Genomic DNA, 20850 nt, shown 5'->3' on the forward strand with positions numbered 1-20850 from the left:
CAGATGGGGATAGCCAGAATGTTGGGTGGGTGGGTGCAAGAAAGACTCAGACCAGAAAAAATGTCAGTTGCCTATACTCTAACAAGGTTAAAGAAAGCCCAGTAGTATAGTTTTAGTACTGCATACTGCTAGCATCTTTCATAATATTAGTGATTCGCACAACATCTTAACTCCTGTGAAGTAGGTATCAACTCCTACAGATGCGTAACAAAACACGAGATAACTGATCAGTGGGTTCTTGCCTCTGGCATGAATGGTTGCAGCAGGGCCAATCCCTGGACAGAGATCTGACCCAAAAGCAAGTTAATGTCACAACGAGGGAAAACACCCTAATATTTGTTCTAAACAGGCACCCTTCAAAATTTTAGTCTTATGACCTACTTTTCACAAGCACCAAGAATTTGCAGCTTTCATTAAATTCAGTGGCAATTCCAGGTATTCCAAGAACTAAAAAAAAAATAGCCAGTCCACTCATTCTTAATTATAGCCCTGAAAACAATGTCTACTAGATTAGTTAGTATGCACATAACCCTTTGAAACGAGTCCTCCCCCTCAGATAAGCCATATCTACACATTCTCAGTTACAAGTGTCAGGAAATAGGAATTAGCCCCCAGAAGTTTTCTGCAACATGGTTCTAGCTATGCAGAAGAATAACTAGCTTCTCTTATGAAGTCTGGCAGTTGGCAACCAGTAGCATTCATATCCCTTTATTAACAAATCCCCACTGCCACAGCTCCAGGTGAAGTTCTAAATCTATAAAAATACCCATTGCTTAATACAGGCCTGCACATCTCTTAAAGTGGTGAGGGCCACATTACACCAAAGAAAACAGTTGAGAGCCGAAACCCCCCCAGCCCGGCGGAAACAACCCCCCCCCAGCACCTCCTGGCCCTGTGGAAACACCCTACCCCAGCACTGCCCTGCAGAAACAAACCCTCTTTCCCCAGCACCGCCCCACCAAAACAGCTGTGGGCCAAAAAGAAAGGTTGGGGGTGGGGAGGTGATACTTGATTTTAAATCAACCAGGGGTTCCCATCTGAAGAGGTGGCTGGGAGCCCTCAGGGGCAAATTAAAGGGACCGGGGCTCTGGCGGCTGGGGGAACCCCTGGAGCTTTGCGAGGTTGGGGCAGGGATTTAACTCGAGCTCTTTAAATCCCAGCCCCAGCCCATCCGCTGGAGCCGTGGCCTGGATTCAAAGGGCTCTGGGCTGCCCGCAGAGTGCCGTGTGCGCGGGATTTAGAATCCCCCCGCGGGCTGCACAGTGAACCTCCGCAGGCCGCATGTTGTGCAGGCCTGGCTTAATAGTTTTGTTTGCCAGCTGCCGAGTGAAGGGACATATTTGCACTGGTGGTAGAAAGTATTACTAATTAAGAAAGCCTCTTCTACAGCTGAGATGTTAGCAGCGCAGCCAGCTGCTCGGAAAATGAAAATCCTATATCATGAAAAAATTACCCAAGTAAGAGAGGATATTGTTCAAACTATTTTTTAAATGCTAATGAGAGAAGTTATTTAGCTACCAGTCCTCTGGAACAGCCCAAGGTTAAAAAGTCTGTCCATGTCTCTAATGGTGAGGTTGAGTGCCTTTCTTAACATCAAGTAGGATGGGCAAAGTACTGCCCGATATACTTCAAGGAAGGCTTCGCTCATGACAAATACATGAAAGATCACTTAACATACTGATCATTTTCTACCAGGATTACTGAAAATGCCAATGACAAAATTTGCAATTCAAGCATTTGACAGAAGAGCCAGCTCACTGACAACATATACAACAATCTGCTCGATGAAGAAAGGCTGTTACAGCAGTTTAATAAATATTTAAGTTGCAAAACCAATGCCTTTTGCCTAGGTTTTTCTCTGTTTAGTGCCTCAACGTTAACTGCTTAACTTGTGAGCTACCGTCCCTTTAGAATCTCATCTTGTGGCCACAAAATACTTCTGTAATTAAAAGTGCTATTCTTAGGACACAGCAAAGAGTTTGTCCAGCAGCCAGGAGTTTTATGAAAGGCAGGCAGAGAACAGAAGACATTGCACCATTCTTTAGTTTAGCACTGCAAGACCCATGAAAGTTTACCATCCCAGGCTCAAGATCTACTCATATACTCTTACTATGATACAAAATATTGTTTGTCCATAGTGAGTATCTTTAGATAAATGGAATTCCTTTTCCAATGCTGAGCTAGGTAGAAGTACAAGATTACACCTCACCAGCCCACTGAACACATAGTTTATCTAAAAGGGATACAATACTCTGGTATGACAATTCTTTAGCTCTGGTTCAGGACAGTGGCCATTATAAAATGCCTCAGAAGGTGTAATAATTCCCTCAACACACCCTGAACATGGGAGTTATGCATTGCTCCCCAACCCCTGGCAGTTAATGGGCAAGCACATACTGAAGCAAGGTCATTTATCTCTTATAAGTTATCCTAGCTAAATAATTTAACCATGGAGCTTATTGTGGGTAAGCAGCTAAACCTTTGGCTTCAATATCTTGGGGCAGTGGAACTCACTGAGTTCCACCTTTAAGCACAGATAGTACTTCCTTCCATCTGTTTTAAATGTGTTACACTTCAATTTCATTTATGTCCCCTTGTTCTATTATTATGAGAAGAGAATCAGGTGTTCCACCACTGTTGATTCTGTAGACCTCTAACACAGTCCTTCTCAGTCTCCAAGGAAACAGCCTAATTTTTCCAATTTCTCATATGACTGGGGTTTGTTCCTGCCTGATGGTTCTGAGATGGTTCCTGGATAAGAAAGTATTATCTTCTCGTTTAGTAACATCCTTCAGGAGGGCTGCACCAATGAGTGGAGACTGCAGATGGGGGGAGTAAGATATCCTCCAGTACCACATAGATCTCTCTGCACTCCGGTGTGTGGGGGTCTTGGTGGTCAGCACTGACAGTACAGGAGCATCTTTAGACGTGGTGTCTTCTTTGGGCAGATGAGTTGGTACTGGAGATTCTGGAGCCACACTCATTGACAGGACCAGTGGATCATGGTCCTTACGTTTTGGTACCTGCTTCTTCTTCCAGTCTCAGGGCTTTTTTTTTTTTTTTTTTTTTGGCAGAATCAGTTCCTTGGGGTCTGCGAGTAAGGGGTCATCTGACCTTAGTGGGCTCGGGGAAGGAGCACTTCTCTTATGGGTGATTTTCAACCGAGTTTGTCCTTGTGCCCATGAAAGTGTCCCTTGCTCTATTGGAATTCCTGGAGAAAGAAGTCTTTATGCTTAGAAACTGAGGGCTCCACTCTTAAGCATGTGCTCAGAGGGGCACTGCTCAGTTGGTGAGGCTGATGTATTTTGGGGGGAGGGGGGGGAGAGATGTGTGTATACACGTACTGCCTGGCCCAAATCAGAGACACGTCTCATGGCCTTCTCTACTAAGTGTTTTCTAAGGCTTAGCCAATGGACTTTGAGAGTTCTCAGTGGAAACAAGCAACAAATGCTGCACTTTGTCGAAATATGCATCAGGCAGCAGAGTCAACATTGGTGTTCATCCCTGATGGAGAAGTACACAGGGCAGGAGACACAGTTTTTGAAGCCCAGAACTCTGGACATTGCCTCCCCACTGTCAGGGACTATACCCAGTCTGGGGAAACTACACAAGCTATACTAAAAACTACTATACTACGGTAAAAGAATAACTATTTAAAATCTTATTTACAGGATTTTCTGAAGGGCTGGAGCAGTAGGACGCTGGCTTCCCAGTCAGGCCATGGGATGGTAAGAAGGAACTGAGCGGGCATCGACCTGCACTGCCTCTTATGCCCGTACTTAGAAGCGCAAGGAGATCTACTATGCATATGGGGCCAATGGACACTGCTTGCCAAAATCTTCAGACTTGGGCACATGGTATGTGTGAGTACCTCACATGTGGAATACACATAAGGACCAGCACTTAAAGAGGTAACTTGGCACATTTCTATCCCAACCCCAGGGAGTTTCATTATCCCCCCCCCCCCAACACACACACAAATTTAAGACAGATTAAAAAAAGATACAGTATAGACAACTTCAGCACAAGCTTCACTAATCTGCCAGTGAATCTCAGTCCTGATCTACTTCTAGGCTTACGATTCAACAGCCAGGAACACTTGTTATAGTCAGGAGTAATGTCCAGTAATCTGCAGCGGCATGCTGTCACTGCATCTTTTTGCCTATTAGCTTAGGCTAGATTGGAACTAGTGATCTTAAAGATATTTATTGTTCCACTCTGAGAAGTGACCAAAGCAAGAGATTTATTTTTCCACTATTCCAGCCGCTGAGAAACCACCAGCTAGTTAGAAGATCAAGGCAAATATGCACATTCAATTTGCACTACTAAAACATCTACATATTGAAAGTTTACATGGTGGTTTACAAACGTAGCAGATATGTTCTTTCCCGAGGGACTACAGTCATTTAACGCATTTGCTTCTGTGGTCCAGCAACATGAAGTTTATTCCATAGATGCTTACTGTTCTTCTTAAATAACTAAATAAAAAACTTACATTTTGCAACATAAATGCTTTTCCTTCATGAAGGCAGTGTATATACTGGAGTTATGAAGTTGTGGTCTAGACTTCAACTGAAGACTGGAATGCAATCCATGGAGATTAAAATAGTTCTTTGCTGGCATCTGGTGCCTGAACTACCTTTCTACAAAAGTGTGTTCATTCACATCTTTTGGTGAAACTAATCTGGTAGGAACAGGTTACTTAATTCAACAGAAGATGTTAAACCAATGTCCTACTTAGGCCAGCTGCTTCTAGTTCCAAGTGTGTACACTGATGAAATTGTTGATGAAGCTTTCAGTAAAAGTGAATGTTGCCACCTGGGGATTCTGAATAATTAATATCGTACCTGAGAAAGGTTACTGCAACACAGTGTTCTATTTAAAAGTATTTCCCTTCTGACAAAGAAGGGCAAGTCATTAGGAGTGGGTTCACTTGTCCCAAAGATATCAGCTGCTCATTAACAGCAATATATTTAATTTAAGAGAAAGAATACATAAGAACTCAGGAAGAATAAAAATCAATGATTTAAAAAAAATGGATTTTTTTTTAAATTTAAATAGGTTTTTCCCCCTCACAGCATTTTATCAAAAAATCCGATCTAAAGATAGTTTTAATTAAGATACATTATAGCTCAAAGATTTCTCATCATGGAATAGGGATTATAAATTCTAATTCTATAGCATGAGACAATATAGTCATGTAATGTTTAAGAAAAGTTTTGTGAATTAGTTCCAATAGTTCATAGATTGGGGACCCAATCTCTGGTGTTCCAGGGGCTTCTCAGAAAGATTAACCGAAATAATCTATGACCTACTGTGACAAAGTTCCTCCTCTACCTTGGTGGGTCCTGCGCTTATTGGCAGATTTGCTCACCTCAGTGATCCTTCCCACAGTCTGGATCAACTTCTGCTGTGTCTGATCAGGAGTTGGGAGGTTTGGGGGGAACCCGGGCCTGCCCTCTGCTCCGGGTTCCAGCCCAGGGCCCTGTGGATTGCAGCTGTCTATAGTGCCTCTTGTAACAGCTGCATGACAGCTACAACTCCCTGGGCTACTTCCCCATGGCCTCCTCCAAACACATTCTTTGTCCTCACCACAAGACCTTCCTCCTGGTGTCTGATAATGCTTGTACTCCTTAGTTCTCCAGCAGCACACCCTCTCACTCTCAGCTCCTTGTGCCTCTTGCTCCCAGCTCCTCACACGCACTTCCTCTCCTCCGACTCCTCCTCGCCTGACTGGAGTGAGCTCCTTTTAAAACCCAGGTGCCCTGATTAGCCTGCCTTGATTGGCTGCAGGTGATCTAATCAGCCTGTCTGCCTTAATTGGTTCTAGCAGGTTCCTGATTACTCTAGTGCAGCCCCTGCTCTGGTCACTCAGGGAACAGAAAACTACTCACCCAGTGACCAGTATATTTGCCCTCTACCAGACTCCTGTATTTCACTGGTCTGGGTCTGTCATACTACCCAATGGGACTCAGTGCTCAGTCTAGAAGATACCATCAGAGATGCTTAGTTTTGCAGTTCTCAAACTGTGGATTTGTGTCTCCAGAGATAACATGCTTGTTAACTGAAAAAATGTTCTAAAATAAATTAATAGTATATAGAGGTGAGAAATAACAGACCTCAACCCTATTGTCCCCCTGCAAATTTGTGGTCTCAGAGTCAATCCCTTACTTCTGTCTAAAAGTGCAACATTTCAAAAAGTTCAATGAATAGAAGGTTGTTGGGGGTGGAATAGATCTGGACAAGGAGAAGAAGTCTGGAGATAAATATGGGAAGGGAGGGACAGGCAGTGGAAACAAAGTGAAACTGTTTGAGCAGCATATTCCAGAAGTCTTGAGGTCTTTCTGAGTGTAGCCTTCATTTATTTGAGATCTACCATACCATTCTCTCACTAGAAGGGAAAACCTATAGTGGCAGCAGGCCATAAGAGAGACCCAGTTTAGGAATATTTGAATGAAGTTCCACTATCTGTGGATAATACAGATGTGTGCTAAATGCAAACAGTGCAACAAAGAAATGCAAGGTCCAGTTGCCCGAATGAAACGATATCATGAGAAATGTTCCTTCTCAGGAGGAAGCTGCGTTGATAATGATGAAAGTAACATGTCTGAACATGCACTATCTTCAAGTTGGTAAAAACTTTTTTATTTCATTCTTGTGTCTTAAGGACTGCCTGTCTTCCTTCTAGACTATTCTTGAATTCTCATGTTTGAGCAAAAAAATATAGTTGTTACTCTATGGTACTATCATTTTAGATGCAGTTGTGACAAAAATAAATAGCTGAAAAAGGACCAATCTTCCTTTTACAATTTCACCTTTAAAGTAATACTGAGTGTCAGTGAATGCAATGAGTAATACTAAATGAGCAGTATGGTAATAATAATTAAATAGCTGCATTGACTTATTTTGTTTAGGAGAATCCATCCTCAACATACAGGATTCTGAGACTATCCACCTCCCAGATCATCATTTTCTATAGTTTCAGAGTTATCTGCCAATGATAGTTTCTTAGTCACATCATGTATGTCAGATAGCCACAATATATCACCTGTAGCAAAAAGAAAAAAAAAAAATCTCCATCATCTAGAAACAACCATAGATAAGAACCAGCAGATTACAAAAAGAGGTAATTGATGAAAAAAATGCCTGGTTTGTTTATGCAACAAACTCGCCTTTTCGTATGATTGAAAACCCACACTTCATCAACATGGTTCAGTCATTAAGACCAGGATACAGTCCACCCAACAGAGCAGATATTGCAGGCAAACTGCTTGATAAAGCATATGAAAGAGAAATTGAGCAGTGTGCAAAAGATCTGGAGGGCGAAACTGTTAACCTGAGTCTTGATGGGTGGAGCAATGTCCACAATGATCCTGTTGTACGTGCTTGTGTGAAAACGGAAGAAGGGAACAATTGATACATCAGGAAATACACACACAGCAGAATATTTACAAGTAACAGCAGTAAAAGCTATAACAAACTGTGAAAAAAAAATGCAAATGTCTAGTACACAGCTTGGTCACATACAATGCTGCAAATGTAACCAAGATGAGAAGAAATTTAGAAGAGAGTGAAGTGAGTCCCAAGCTAACAACATACAGTTGCAGTGCTCATTTGATGCATCTCCTAGCCAAAGGCTTCAGTGTTCCACAAATAAAGGCTCATGTTGAAATTGCAAAATACTTCTGTGACAACCATTTTGCAGCAGCAGCTCTGAAAAAAGTGGGAGGAACCAAGCTAACTCTCCCACAAGACACGTGATGAAACTCAGTAGTGGACTGTTTTGAGCACTATATCAAGCACTGGCCAAATCTGATGACAGTTTGTGAACAAAATCATGAAAAAAATAGATGGCACCGTCACAGCCAAAGTTCTCCAAACTGGGCCTAAGAGAAATGTTGAACACATGCTGAGTAACCTGAAGCCTATTTCTGTAGCCTTGAACAAAATGCAGGGAAATAGCCGTTTTATTGCTGACGCTGTTGAAATTTGGAAGGAACTGAGTGAGAGAAATATGCAATGACAGAGTTAAATTACAAGCATTAATAAACAAATGGAACAAGCACTATCTCCAGCTCATTTTCTTGCAAATATTCTCAATACTCGGTCAAACCTTAACTGCTGAAGAAGAGGAGTTGACTATGACATGGACATCCAGCAATCATCCCTCCATAATGCCAACTATAATAAACTTCAGAGCTAAGAGTGAACTATTCAAGAAATATGGTTGCTGCTGATGTTTTAAAGAAAGCTTAAGCACTTGGATTCAGAGACTGTTGAAGTGATCATCTCACTTTTAACAAAGTATCAGAGGGGTAGCCCTGTTAGTCTGGATCTGTAAAAGCAGAAAAGAGTCCAGTGGCACCTTATAGACTAACAGATGTATTGGAGCATGAGCTTTCATGGGTGAATACCCACTTCGTCATGAATCCGAAGAAGTGGGTATTCACCCACGAAAGCTCATGCTCCAATATGTCTGTTGGTCTACAAGGTGCCACAGGACTCTGTCACTTTTAACAGTAGCTTCTTCCGCCGGTATAAGAAAGAATATTTTCTTCCTTTGGACTAATTCATTCAAAATTGAGAAATTGCTTGGGACCTGAAAAAGCAGGAAAGCTCCCCCCCCCCCCCCCAGATTATGAACAAACAGGAAAATGAAGGTGAAGACGACTGAGTTACCTGCAGAAGCCAGTATTAAGTTTCTCATGTTGACCTGGCTGACACAGTAGATTTTTTTTTTTAAATATTTTGTTAAAATTGTTTTTAATTAAAATAGTTAACAAAAATAAACCTGATTTTAAAAAAACTTGAATGTTTAAATTCAAATGCTTGTTTTGTTAAAATAGTATATGTTTGCTATTGAAGAAAAAAATCCAGAATATAACACGTTGTTTTAGTTAAATAAAACAACGTAAATGTCTGTCTGGTGAGGTTCTCCTCCTAATACAGCATGGCAAGAAAATCCTCCATATATTAATGATTAACCTGTTGAATTGGAGATTGTTTACTTCCCAATAACTTCATAAATATCAGCTTCAATTCTCTTTGGTAAATTAAATAACCAAACAATCATTCATTTTCTGATATAGCTATAAAACTAATCTGAAAAGTTTTCAAAATAAATCACTTAAATGCATAGGGTGTGCCTTCTAAAAATGACACCTACATCTATCTCCAAGTTGTGAAGAATATGTATTAAGGTTATAACAACCAACAAGAATTCACTTTTATGCAGAAATCCATGATTAAATCGAGTCTTCCTGACTAGTGATTTAAATTAAATCCACCCTGAAAGAACTTATCCTTACTTATGAAAGGTTTCCTAGAAGTACTAAAATAAAACTCAGACCTTATGTTGGAAAGACATCAAACTTTAGGACCAAAAATTTGAAGGCCTGCATCTGTAAATGTGTTGGACTGAAAATAAAAAAAGCTAGTTTAAGAACTCACAGTGTCATGTTAGTTTATAGCAAGATCAATGCAATTTTTTAACATTAATACCAAACTTACTTATTTTACAATGTTATATTCAAAATTCATGTTGCTAGAGAATGAAAGGGATTAAAAGTATCGAAGGATAATTTACTGCATTTTACTGATTAAGTCTAACCAGACTTGTCTTTTATGCAACCTATTTCTGAAATGGACCTCCCCATCCCAGGGCACTGTGATCTCATCTTCAGTTAAAGCCCTCCTGAAAACCCATTTCAATAAGGCCTACAGACATTACCACACTTTTCCTTTATATAAACAAGTGCTCTATTACCACCTTCTGAGTCTTATTTGATTCTGTATTATAAACTCCTGCAGGCAGGCAATCAGATCTGTGTCTTGTACAGCATCAAACATTGGTACTTAAATCTGGCTATATTTTGTAGAAACTGCCAAGATTATTTCACTATTATCTAAGCTGAAGCAGCACTTAAGCCCCAGTCAGGATCAGGGCCCTGTTAGAAGCGTTACTGTAACAGGAAGAGTGCCTGCCCAAAAATGCTTTTAGTCTAAAAAGGGATACAAGTAAAACTACCGCACTTGATGGTAGACCCGTGTCATCATATTAATTCCATATGCAAGATATATCTACTACAAAGAAGTGTAGTGTTTCTTTAAGTCAGAATAGTAGGGACTGGAGTAAGAAAGGAACATAAAAAGAGACAGGAAAAAGAGCAAGAGAAACAACAGATAGAAAAAATAAGGGTGGCCGGTTGATGGGTGATTAGTGGCTCTCCATTTGCCCTTCTACACTGGAAATCAGTGACAGTCCATCAAATTTTTTTTTATAAGGTGTAGCACATTTTGGTCTCATTTAAATTTACTTACGTAGTTTTGAGAGATTACAGTTCAGACCTGTAAGACGCTTCCCCAATTTCCAATGTTATTTATGTTGCAAAATGTACTTTTTTAATAAGTGCTTTCCCTTATGTAGGCAGGGTACATGAATAACTGGCCATGCATAAGATCAAGTGCAACATTATCCAATCTGCCTGAAATCTGGACTCCTTTGAAAGCAATAGCAACTAGGCATTCTACGATAGGCAAGGGTGCCACTAACTGCCCTGCAGCCTTAGTGCAAGTTATATTTTACAGCATTATGGATGTGAAGTTTCAAATGTACTGCTTAAGAGGTTTTTCTCCCCACTAATGAAGTAGGGAAAGAATATATGTTAGACAATCTAAGTTGAGTTATTTTTCTGTGCACAGACAGCACAAGGAGAAAAGATCTTGATCTAGTCTGTGTTCCAAATGGAATTTTATATTAAATCTAAACTTATGAGCATGCCAACAATGCAGGACTATAGCTGTCCAAGTAATCTACTTTTTTAGGGTCTCACCTTGATTAGATTTTATGATAAACTTAGATATTTTCTTCTGCAATATACACTGGATTTGTAATTTTAGGACTGTTTTCCATCTCATAACTATTAAATGTCAGTTATGTCTGTGGAGTACGAAAGCTATCACTTACAAAATACAAGTTTTCTGGCTTCTTCCCATACATTTGTCTTTCTCCCTCTGCATCATGAGAGAGAAAACAATTTACACAATTCATATAATCTGATAAATGCAAATCAGTGGAAGCTTGATTAATAAAATCATTTAATGCTATTTCAAAAGTTGAAACTATTGCCAATAAAAAGGAATCTTTAAGGTGTCAGTTTTCTCCTAGTTTGAGGATCACATGGATACTATGTACTTAGCATTACCTTGCTACAGGAAGCTTCTAGGGAGAAGCCTCTTCAGATGCTCTTGATTACAAGAGTTCTGTCAAGAGTTTTAGGCTACCCTGTCCTTTGCTAGTAGAGTAAAACACTTCCACCCTTTTCAGACTAGCAATTATAACAAGTTAGCCAAACACCAGTTTTATCAGGACTTGCTCATAGAGGGGAGTTTCACCAGTGGTAAAAACCATGAATTAATATGGTTCAGTCCAGCCTAAGCCAGATACATAAACATGTGTGGCAAGTAAAGGGATCTAGTTCTGAGGCACACCTAAGATATGCTGTTCAAATAGAAATTTATCTGAGATTAATCAAAACTGGTTACTAGAGGTAGTGTGGCCTGAAAAAACGAATAAAGGATTATCAGTAAGACAACTTTATTACAATAATTTAATCAACAATCCACTGAAAGCTACAAGCAACAGCAGAAGCATGCTTCCCATCCTCTCTCGGCAGGGGGTCAGAGGGAAAAAGACAGTCATAGTATTAGGCAACTGACCAAATATTTGTCATTTTGATTTTGCTGCTGTCAATTTCCTACTTGTTACTGGCAAGTTCATTTTTAAGTTCTTGCAAAAGTTAAAGAAAAGATTTGTTTGGATGCCTTCATATAGTCCCAAGCACAGTGTAGTTCTTGCTATTCAAGCTAGACGTTAAAGTCAGGCTGGAATTAAAGAGGGAAAAACGAATGCTGTCAGAAAGATGTGTTCTCACTTCCAAATACTGACTGTTCCATGAAACTTGTACTGGCTTTTTTAATGTTCCTGCTAGCACTTAGCCACTATGGTGACTGGTGCAACAAATACATCTAGCTAGACCAAGGCCAGAACGCACAATATTGACAGTTGTCCTTTCCTTTGTCCATACAGTTTTATTGTTAAGAATGAGCCACGCATCTTAACTGTGCAGGAATCCAGACACTTTGCTATCCTGTTAGTGAACCAAAGTTTCATACATCTGCAGAAGAATTAATAGACAGAATCAAATGTAGTCCTTCTGATTTATATTACACCAAATTGATCTGGGTAGCTAGCAGTCCATTTCAAACTCAAAGCTACCCATGACTGACATGGAGTTTCAGTTCCACTTTGTGATATTGGAGCTGTTAGCAGCATATTAAAAGTTTGACTAGAAACCTTTTGTTAGAGAATTAAAGGAAAACTATTCTGTTATTTTAGGGTATGTCTACACTGGAAACTTCAAAGTGCAGCACACTTTGAAGTGCGAGTGTGGTCGTGCATGAGCGCAAGGAGAGAGTGCTCTCGGTGCTCCTGGTAATCCACCTCCACGAGGGCATTAGCTCCCAGCGCTTGGAGCCTGTCTACACTAGTGCTTTAAAGTGCTCAGACTTGCTGTGCTCATGGCGGTGATTTTTCACATCCCTGAGCCAGCAAGTTAGAGCGCTATAAAATTTAAGCCCATAGCAAGTTCCTACACCTTTGTGACAGGGAAAAGAGTTCAGATAGGTACAGCTACAACCAGGAAGTAATTCTCAAAGATCAACAGTGTGAAGTCACAAGACTCAATGAGTTTGCACCTGCCTCCTATTCAATACTTTGACAACTGTACACTGAAGCCTAATGGAAAGGCTGGTTGTAGACAGTTAAATCAAGGGGAGACTTCATTTCGAGTCTTAATGGAAAACTAAAAATTGAACAACTATAGCTAGTAATCTCTCTGGAATATACTGGTTACCTCCAATGCATCACTTGTAAATCCAAAAGATTAACAATTTAATTCATGAATTTAGAATTTTTAAAATTATTTAGCATATAATAGTCTAAACTAATGGTTCTAAAACAGGAAAATAGATATAACTTAAATAATATTTTCATCTCAAGGTCTCAGAGACACAGACTAGGTTTTCATCTCGAGACCAAAAGACCAGAAACATCAAGATACTTGATCACGGCCTTGGATAGGCCAAGAGACTACTTACACTTGATCATAGCCATGTGACCGAGAAGCAACTGCTAATGACTAAGATTTTTCAAGAGAGCCTAAGGGGACTAGGCATTCAACTCCCACTGAATTTTAATAATTGGAGCACATAACACTCCTTAGATGCCTTTGAAAATTCAAATCAAGTTCCTGATACAAGTTTTAACTAAACTTCTGCAGTGTACTCCAAAAAGTTATGAATACAAGACAAAAAATCTGAACTGACAGGGAGACTAAATATCAAGTCTACATTTAGAAAAGATGCTACATGGCCATAGAAGTACATGCAGTGATAGTACTTCCATGGAAGTACTGAATATCTTTTCCAACAAGTTTGTTAAAGTCTTTCACAGTATAGTGAATTATACTGTATCACACGAGTTAAGCTATGCAGCTGCTGAAAAATCCACTGAACTCAACCAACTGCTTCACTGTTATTACATCATTACAGCCCACCAGTCAACATGCCAGAAAAATTATGGCACTGTTCCCTAAAAATTAGTAGGCACGATGGGCTGGAAGTAGGACACAAAGTGGGATAGAACATACAAAATGAAAATATAGCCATGTATGTCCCTCTGCAAAAGCATTCAGTGGCAACTCACTCCCTAGAAAAGCCAAGTGGGGGGTGTGTTACTTTTGCTAATGTTAATCATACTTCTGCATCATCTGTTCATGAGTAAGTACAGATGGAATGTGGTAAATATGAATAGGTGATAGCATATTAACCACTTACACATATATATCTATCAATGGAATATGAAATACTGTTTCAGAATGGACAATCCTCAGAACCAAGGCAACAAACATCCCTGCTGCAGCCCTTTTTGTGAACAAGCAGTCACCTGGGTCTGTTCTGAAGCTACTTATGCTCCTTCACAAATACATAACATTTTGTTTTTTTATATATGCACTTCAGAGAACTGTATGCCAAAAAATACAGGTGGATAATTCAATTCTGTCCTCTTCCTTCAGTTCTGTTACTAACCAGCTTTAGGTTGCAGTGAGTACTTATAGCAAGTGTAAGTAGATGCACTTCCATGAAAAAGTACCACTGTAATCCTTTAACTCTGAAATTAGTAAGAAGCACTGTTTAGACACAGTGAGGAAGAAGGCCTCATTACCTCATTCAAAGACAGACCACCTGTCCCTGGATTTTTTGGCTGAGCAAAACAAGGCCCTAAACTCAACTGCATTTTTCTGTCTAACAGTAACTTTGGAAGATCGCATTGATCAATTCCAAAATTTCAGGGAGTGTTCTAGGCATCAAAAGACAACTCTATTGATTTTGATGTAAACCGAAATACCACAGACATCCGATTCAGAGAATAATCAGGCTTCCTGGTACTGCCTACACATATCAGTGGCAGCAATTTAACTTGCTGTGCGACGAAGATATTTCTGTGAGAGGCCAGACAAAGTCTTACAGGGAGGTTTTGTGGGAGAAAACTCTAGTGAGTGGACGAAAGGAGGGATATACAAGGGAAGAGATGTGGGAGTGGTGATGAGGGAAATCAAAGACTCAGAAGAGGAAAAGAGGTAGGGGGCATGGAAACAGTGACCTGCAGTCAGTAAAGGATTGGGAAAGGGAAAACAGAGCCCAGGGAGGGAGGTGCAGGGGGGAATGGAGAGCACAGACCCAAGCATGGAAGAGTTGCAGGGACTCCCTGTCATAAACAGATAGCTAAGGGTTAACGTCTCTTTCACCTAGAAAGAAGTAATCTGAACCACCTGACCAGAGGACCAATCAGGAAACAGGATTTTTTTCAACTCTGGGTGGAGGGAATTTTGTGTCTGAGTTCTTTGTCTTCTGCCTGTATGCTCTCTCGGATGAGAAATTTTTCTATTTCCTGCTTTCTAATCTTCTGTTTCCCAGTTGTGAGTACCAAAGATCAGATAAGGGTTTATATGTTCTTTTGTATTTACATGTCTATAATTGCTGAAGTGCTTTAAATTGTATTCTTTTTGAATAAGGCTGTTTATTCATATTTCTTTTAAGCAATTGACCCTGTATTTGTCACCTTAATACAGAGAGACTATTTGTATGTATTTTTCTTTCTTTTTCTATAAAGCTTTCTTTTAAGACCTGTTGGAGTTTTTCTTTAGTGGGGAACTTCAGGGAATTGGGTCTGCAGCTCACCAGGGAATTGGTGGGAGGAAGAAGTCAGGGGGAGGTCTGTGTGTGTTAGATTTACTAGTCTGATTTTGCATTCCCTCTGGGTGAAGAGGAAAGTGCTTTTGTTTCCAGGACTGGAATTACAGAGGGTGGACTCCCTCTGCTTAGATTCACGGAGGTTGCTTCTGTGTATCTCTCCAGGAGCACCTGGAGGGGGGAAGGGAAAAGTTTTATTTCCCTTTGTTGTGAGACTCAAGGGTTTGGGTCTTGGGGTCCCCAGGGAAGGGTTTCGGGGGGACCAGAGTGCCCCAAAACACTCTAATTTTTTGGGTGGTGGCAGCGGTACTAGGTCCAAGCTGGTAACTAAGCTTGGAGGTTTTTCATGCTAACCCCCATATTTTGGACGCTAAGGTCCAAATCTGGGACTAGGTTATGACACTCCCCAAAGCAGAAAAGCAGGGAAGGTGGCACAAAAGGATCTTAAGAGGGCAATGGAGGAATTCAAGGAGCCCCTAGTGTGTGCAATGTGCTAGGCCTATAGAATCTACAAAACATGTGTCCCCCATTACTACTTTCCATTGTAAATTGTCAGCTATTGCTCATGTTTTAAGTGAGCACTAGCAATTGGCATAGCCCAGTGCTTATCTGAAGCCCTGCATTGCCTTACACCTGTTAAGTGTTTTGACAATGCCTGTACACATACTATGAAGCACCAAATCCTTTAGAAAGTATTCCACGACCATTTTACCACACTTCCATTTCAGAATAATTCCAGTTTAAATGGAACTCTGGTAATGCCAGGGTCACAGCAGGTCAGCAGAAGAGCTGGGAACAGAACCCAGGCGTCCTAAATCCCAAAGCAGTGCCCCAACAAATAGACTATGTTCATGCTATTTATTTTCATCTACCACTTTTATATGTTCCCAGCAAATTACAAACATAGCATCATAAAGCTCCAGCAGAACCAATAACTGCCACATTCTGGTAATGTCACAAATACATAAGCCTAAAGGGCTTCCTCCCCCAGCTTTCCTAATCTATCAATTAGGACATCAATTAAAACATATAATCATAGAATGTCAGGGTTGGAAGGGATCTCTGGAGGTCATCTAGTCCAACCCCCTGCTCAAAGCAGGAGCAATCCCCAGACTGATTATTACTTCCACAGTGAATTGTGGTGCAATATTTTATACCTTGCAGTGTTACCTGAATGACCCTGCAAATACTGAGGGACAGCAGCAGATTAAAAAATTCATTTATGTAATGACCAAGTAGAGTGCGAAAAAGCAAATACATTAATTTAAATGGCGCTTGTCAGGGAAACATAGGGAGCCTGAGTAGTTTTTGCACGGAACTTTGTAAGGGACATGAACTGTATAGATGGAACTTTGTTATCCACATTTAAGATCGAGTTGTCTATATAAAAGCAGAATCAATAACTATGCTCTCTGGTCAGTCTCATTTCTCTCTGAAGTTATTTAGTTTGCTATGTGAATAGTTGTAGGCTAGTATAGAGTCCAACTACAAAAATTTGTAATTACAGTAAGTCTTTTCATTTTCACTCAGATAGTAACATCATGCAAATCCCTATGTAGAGTATGCTGCTGAAATATGCTGTTGCAGGTGAGTCTCTCACCTAGTAACATGGGCTAAAACGAACGTGGGCTGGATTTTACTGTTTGCCCATCTTATGTCATTGAATCTGGTACAGAAACTTCTTGGTATATACTAGTTTAATTAATGAGTCTATCTGGGACATCTTATCAGTCAAGAAAGAAGAGTGAGTTTAGCTATAAATGTTAGTTCTTTACCTAAAATTTTTAACCTTGATAATTAGGTTGCACCACTGAAAGCATTTTTAAAACCAGTCACTTGGATACATAATATAGTAATATTCCAACTTTTTTTTCCTTTTTTTTTTAAACCGAGCATTTAGAAGAGTGATTTTCTTAAAAAAGGTCACTGCCCAAGGCAGTGTTTCTTCTGGGTGGTAGCTTAGTCCAAACAGGTTTAGTTTTGATTAAGAATAACTGGACTGGCCACACCCAGATGAGTAAGATTTTAGCTGGCTGAAGTCAGTTAAGTATGCTGAGTAGTAATGATCTAAACAGATAATTTATATTTCTGATCACCAAATACAGCAAACAATTTAAAGTCTTCTAAAATCTGAAGCATAAGGACAGGCTTTTTTGTGTGTGCTTATTTTTCCACATATAGATACCTTAGATTAAAACATGTTGAAATAGTTTAATATTTTAGTTTCCTGCTTTATTTTTTAGCAGGAACAATGAAAACCTTGTTTCAGAATTTGTTTTTCATACTTGAGAAAAAAAATATTTCAGCATTTGATTGCAACCACTGCTGTCTGCAATAAATCTTTCAGCAGAATTAAGAAATATTTTATGAAGCTGTTGGCCTTAAAGTTTTATGAATCTAGTTTACAAGGCTGAGTTTTGTGTTAAGTCTGCTCAAGCAGTATCCCTTTCAAAAATCCTGTTCTCTCCCACCAATATGAGACCTACTGAAATAAAATTAGGAATTAGCAGCTCTGGGTATTAGTCCTTAATCAGACTGAAGCACACTTCTCATTGAGAAAGTTGTTTTAATAGTGTTACATCTGTCTAAGCTAGGCAGTTCCATAGGCATTTTAAAGTTATCCTTATATTAATGTTAAGACATATTACAGCCCTGTCTGCATGGGTACTTCTAGTGTGCCAATCACCAAGGAAGTTAGACCCTAAATAGAACTAGACAGTCAGGATGATGCTGAAATTGCCATATTCTCTTCTACACCTTTGGAGAAGTTGTATTCCATACATTTCACTTCATTCTAAAGGGATGATCACATCACATTTTATCTAGTGACTATCCACCAGACAAGATTTAAAGTGTCAGTGACCTTAATAAAAGTTTAAAATAAGGGTTCAGCTAAAGTGTGCGCACCATTTTAATCAACACCTGTATGTATCCTGCTGATTTTACAACATTGAGGGAGAGGGATAGCTCAGTGTTTTGCGCATTAGCCTGCTAAACCCAGGTTTGAGAGTTCAATCCTTGAGGGGGGCCACTTAGGGATCTGAGACAAAAATCAGTACTTGGTCCTGCTAGTGAAGGCAGGGGGCTGGACTCAGTTACCTTTCAGGATCCCTTCCAGTTTTAGGAGATAAGTACATCTCCATATATGTATTTATTTAACTTGAATTCTTATATCACAAAATTTCAGTGAAGTCCTTGATTTACTGTAGCTGTTACCACCAGCAATAGGATTTCTACCTCAGCACACATGCAAAAGGACTCACTAGCAATGAGTTCATTGTATACTAGTATGTGTGTATTATTGTAGAGTTTGAAAAATTTAGATAACTATATATTTCAAAAGTGTTTCTGGCACCTGAATTATCATAATTAGAAACTTGAACATTCAGCTCTCATGTTAACAAGTCTTAGTCTCTAGAATTAGGCTACTTTTAAGGCTTGCAGTTTAGAATATCTTCTTTGTTCTAGCTTTCTATCACTAAAAGCTGTAACTTGAAGAGGGCATCAGTAGCTTTTCTACTGCCTCCTTGTGCAGACAGTTTTCTGCATGGCTGAGTCATAACTAACATTACATCATCTTACCCAGGGAGGGGCACAATTTCCATAGTGAGAATTACAACCTCATACAAAAACAGTACAGTATACTGAAGATTGCAGATACAAAAGTAATCTGGATTATGTGAAAAAAATCTCTCTTTGAAAGAAACCAGGTTCAAAGCCTCTTAATTATCATAGGTAATCATAGGTAAGTATTGTGCCAATATTTTTGCTTATATACAAACGTGTATAATCAAGAGATCAATGGAATATAAAGTCTATGTACAATAAAGAGTTTCAACAAGTTTGCAAAAATGTTAGAGTTGATGCCAACAAGGACTTTAATACAAGTTTTGGAATTACGTATTTAAGGAAGAGAAGTCACTCAGTTATCTAATTTTGTTTTTCAGAAGTGGTGGTACAGGGAGATTTTGGATGCTTTGCACATAATGCCTCAGTTTTTAGCAAGGGAGTGAAAAACAGTTGTTTAACAGGGCCAAAACTATTTACCCTGCAATATTAAGCAAACACGGATTAAATACAGTTTTATTATCTCTCACCAGCACATCATTGCAGATGTCTCTTAGCTCTGTCTCAATTTTCTCTCTGTATTCTCGTGCCATCTGCTGTTTTTTCTCAGCACCTTCCGTCTTTTGTTCAATACTTGAGACGACTCTCCAAGATGACCTACGGGCTCCTACGACATTTTTGTAAGCAACAGAGAGAAGATTCCTCTCCTCATTGGACAACTCAGCTCCTTGCTCAGTCACAGACTTCATGCAGCCTGCCATGTCATCATATCTCTCAGCCTGCTCAGCCAGTTTGGCCTTTTGCACCAGCTCATTTTTATCCATGCTGATTTTTCTGAAGAGGGAAAATAGGAAGGCATTATTCAAACAATATTCATCAAGGGCAAGTTAGCCTCATATGTAGAACATGAGTCTTTTTAAAAATATATAAATATTCTAGCTTGTCAGTTATGCAACTAAGGCTTTCAATGCTTGGACATTTATAAAACCAGTGACTTAAAAGTCTTCAAGCCATGATGTTTCTACGAATTCAAACCTTTATTTAATTAGCACTTCTAAGCTTTTATTTCAGAGATCACATAAAACTTCGAAGGTGCACCATTTCTGTGCTGTCCCAAGTATGTACACAGTTCAAGTGCCTCTTGCCACTGCTCAGAGTTTTCTTCAGACTATTTCCAAGCAGCATCAGCATCATTAAGTTCATCAGAATAACGAAACTGATAATTAGAGAACAAACTGGAAGTAGCGTCAGTGGTTGACCATTAAACAGTACAGAGGAGGACCAGCCCAAAAAATAAATGAAAGAAATTAAAACACAAAAAAACCCCAAACAACTTCTAGTAGCACAAAACTCCCAACTCCCTCAAGAAGTTTAGGCTCTAGAATGAAGAAAAATAATCTGCAGCAGCCAGAAGTAGTTTTTAACGTTCAGATACTTACTACCCAAAGGTTGGTATCACAGCTTAGGCCAGGGGCTGGCAACCTACGGCACACGAGCCGATTTTGCCTGGCACGCGGCTGCTGGCCGAGGTCCTGGCCATCGGCCCCGCTCAGCGTCCTGCTGACCTGGGGTTCCGTTCACTCAGCCAGCAGGAGGCTGAGCGGGCCCAGCAGCCAGAACTCCAGAGCAGCGGCAGGTGTGCCCCCTGGCTTCTCCCTCACTGTGCTCGGAGACCGCGGCTTCCGAGAGTGTGAGCTGCTGGGCTGCAGGGCCCTCAGCCTGCTGCAGGAGGGGCGGTGGCAGTGGCTCACACTCCCGGGAGCTGCAGAGCCCGAGCGTGGTGAGGGGGGGGAAGCTGGGGGGCGCACAGGGACCACCGCCTGCATGCATCTGCTGCAGGAAGCTCCCTCCTCCTCCCCATCAGGCCACAGCTTGGGCAGGCGCACCTCCTGGCTCCCCCTCATCACGCTCAGGTTCTGCGGCTCCCGGAAGTTTAAGCCACCGCCATCCCTCCTGCAGCTCCCCCCCCCA

General features: G+C 40.3%; 1 protein-coding gene across 3 annotated transcripts in view; it reads right to left on the bottom strand.

The window, feature by feature from the left end:
* Positions 1 to 20850, bottom strand: part of YWHAZ (tyrosine 3-monooxygenase/tryptophan 5-monooxygenase activation protein zeta) — a 38050-nt gene that overhangs the window by 13829 nt on the left and 3371 nt on the right. For all 3 annotated transcript variants that reach the window (XM_030553597.1, XM_030553598.1, XM_030553599.1), the window contains exon 2: positions 19410 to 19713. In XM_030553597.1, coding sequence (XP_030409457.1) covers positions 19410 to 19703 — 294 coding nt within the window. In that variant the 5' untranslated portion in view covers positions 19704 to 19713. The remainder of the gene's footprint in view (positions 1 to 19409; positions 19714 to 20850) is intronic.

This window comes from Gopherus evgoodei, chromosome 2 (genome assembly GCF_007399415.2).
Source record: "Gopherus evgoodei ecotype Sinaloan lineage chromosome 2, rGopEvg1_v1.p, whole genome shotgun sequence".
Lineage (NCBI taxonomy): Eukaryota > Metazoa > Chordata > Testudines > Testudinidae > Gopherus > Gopherus evgoodei.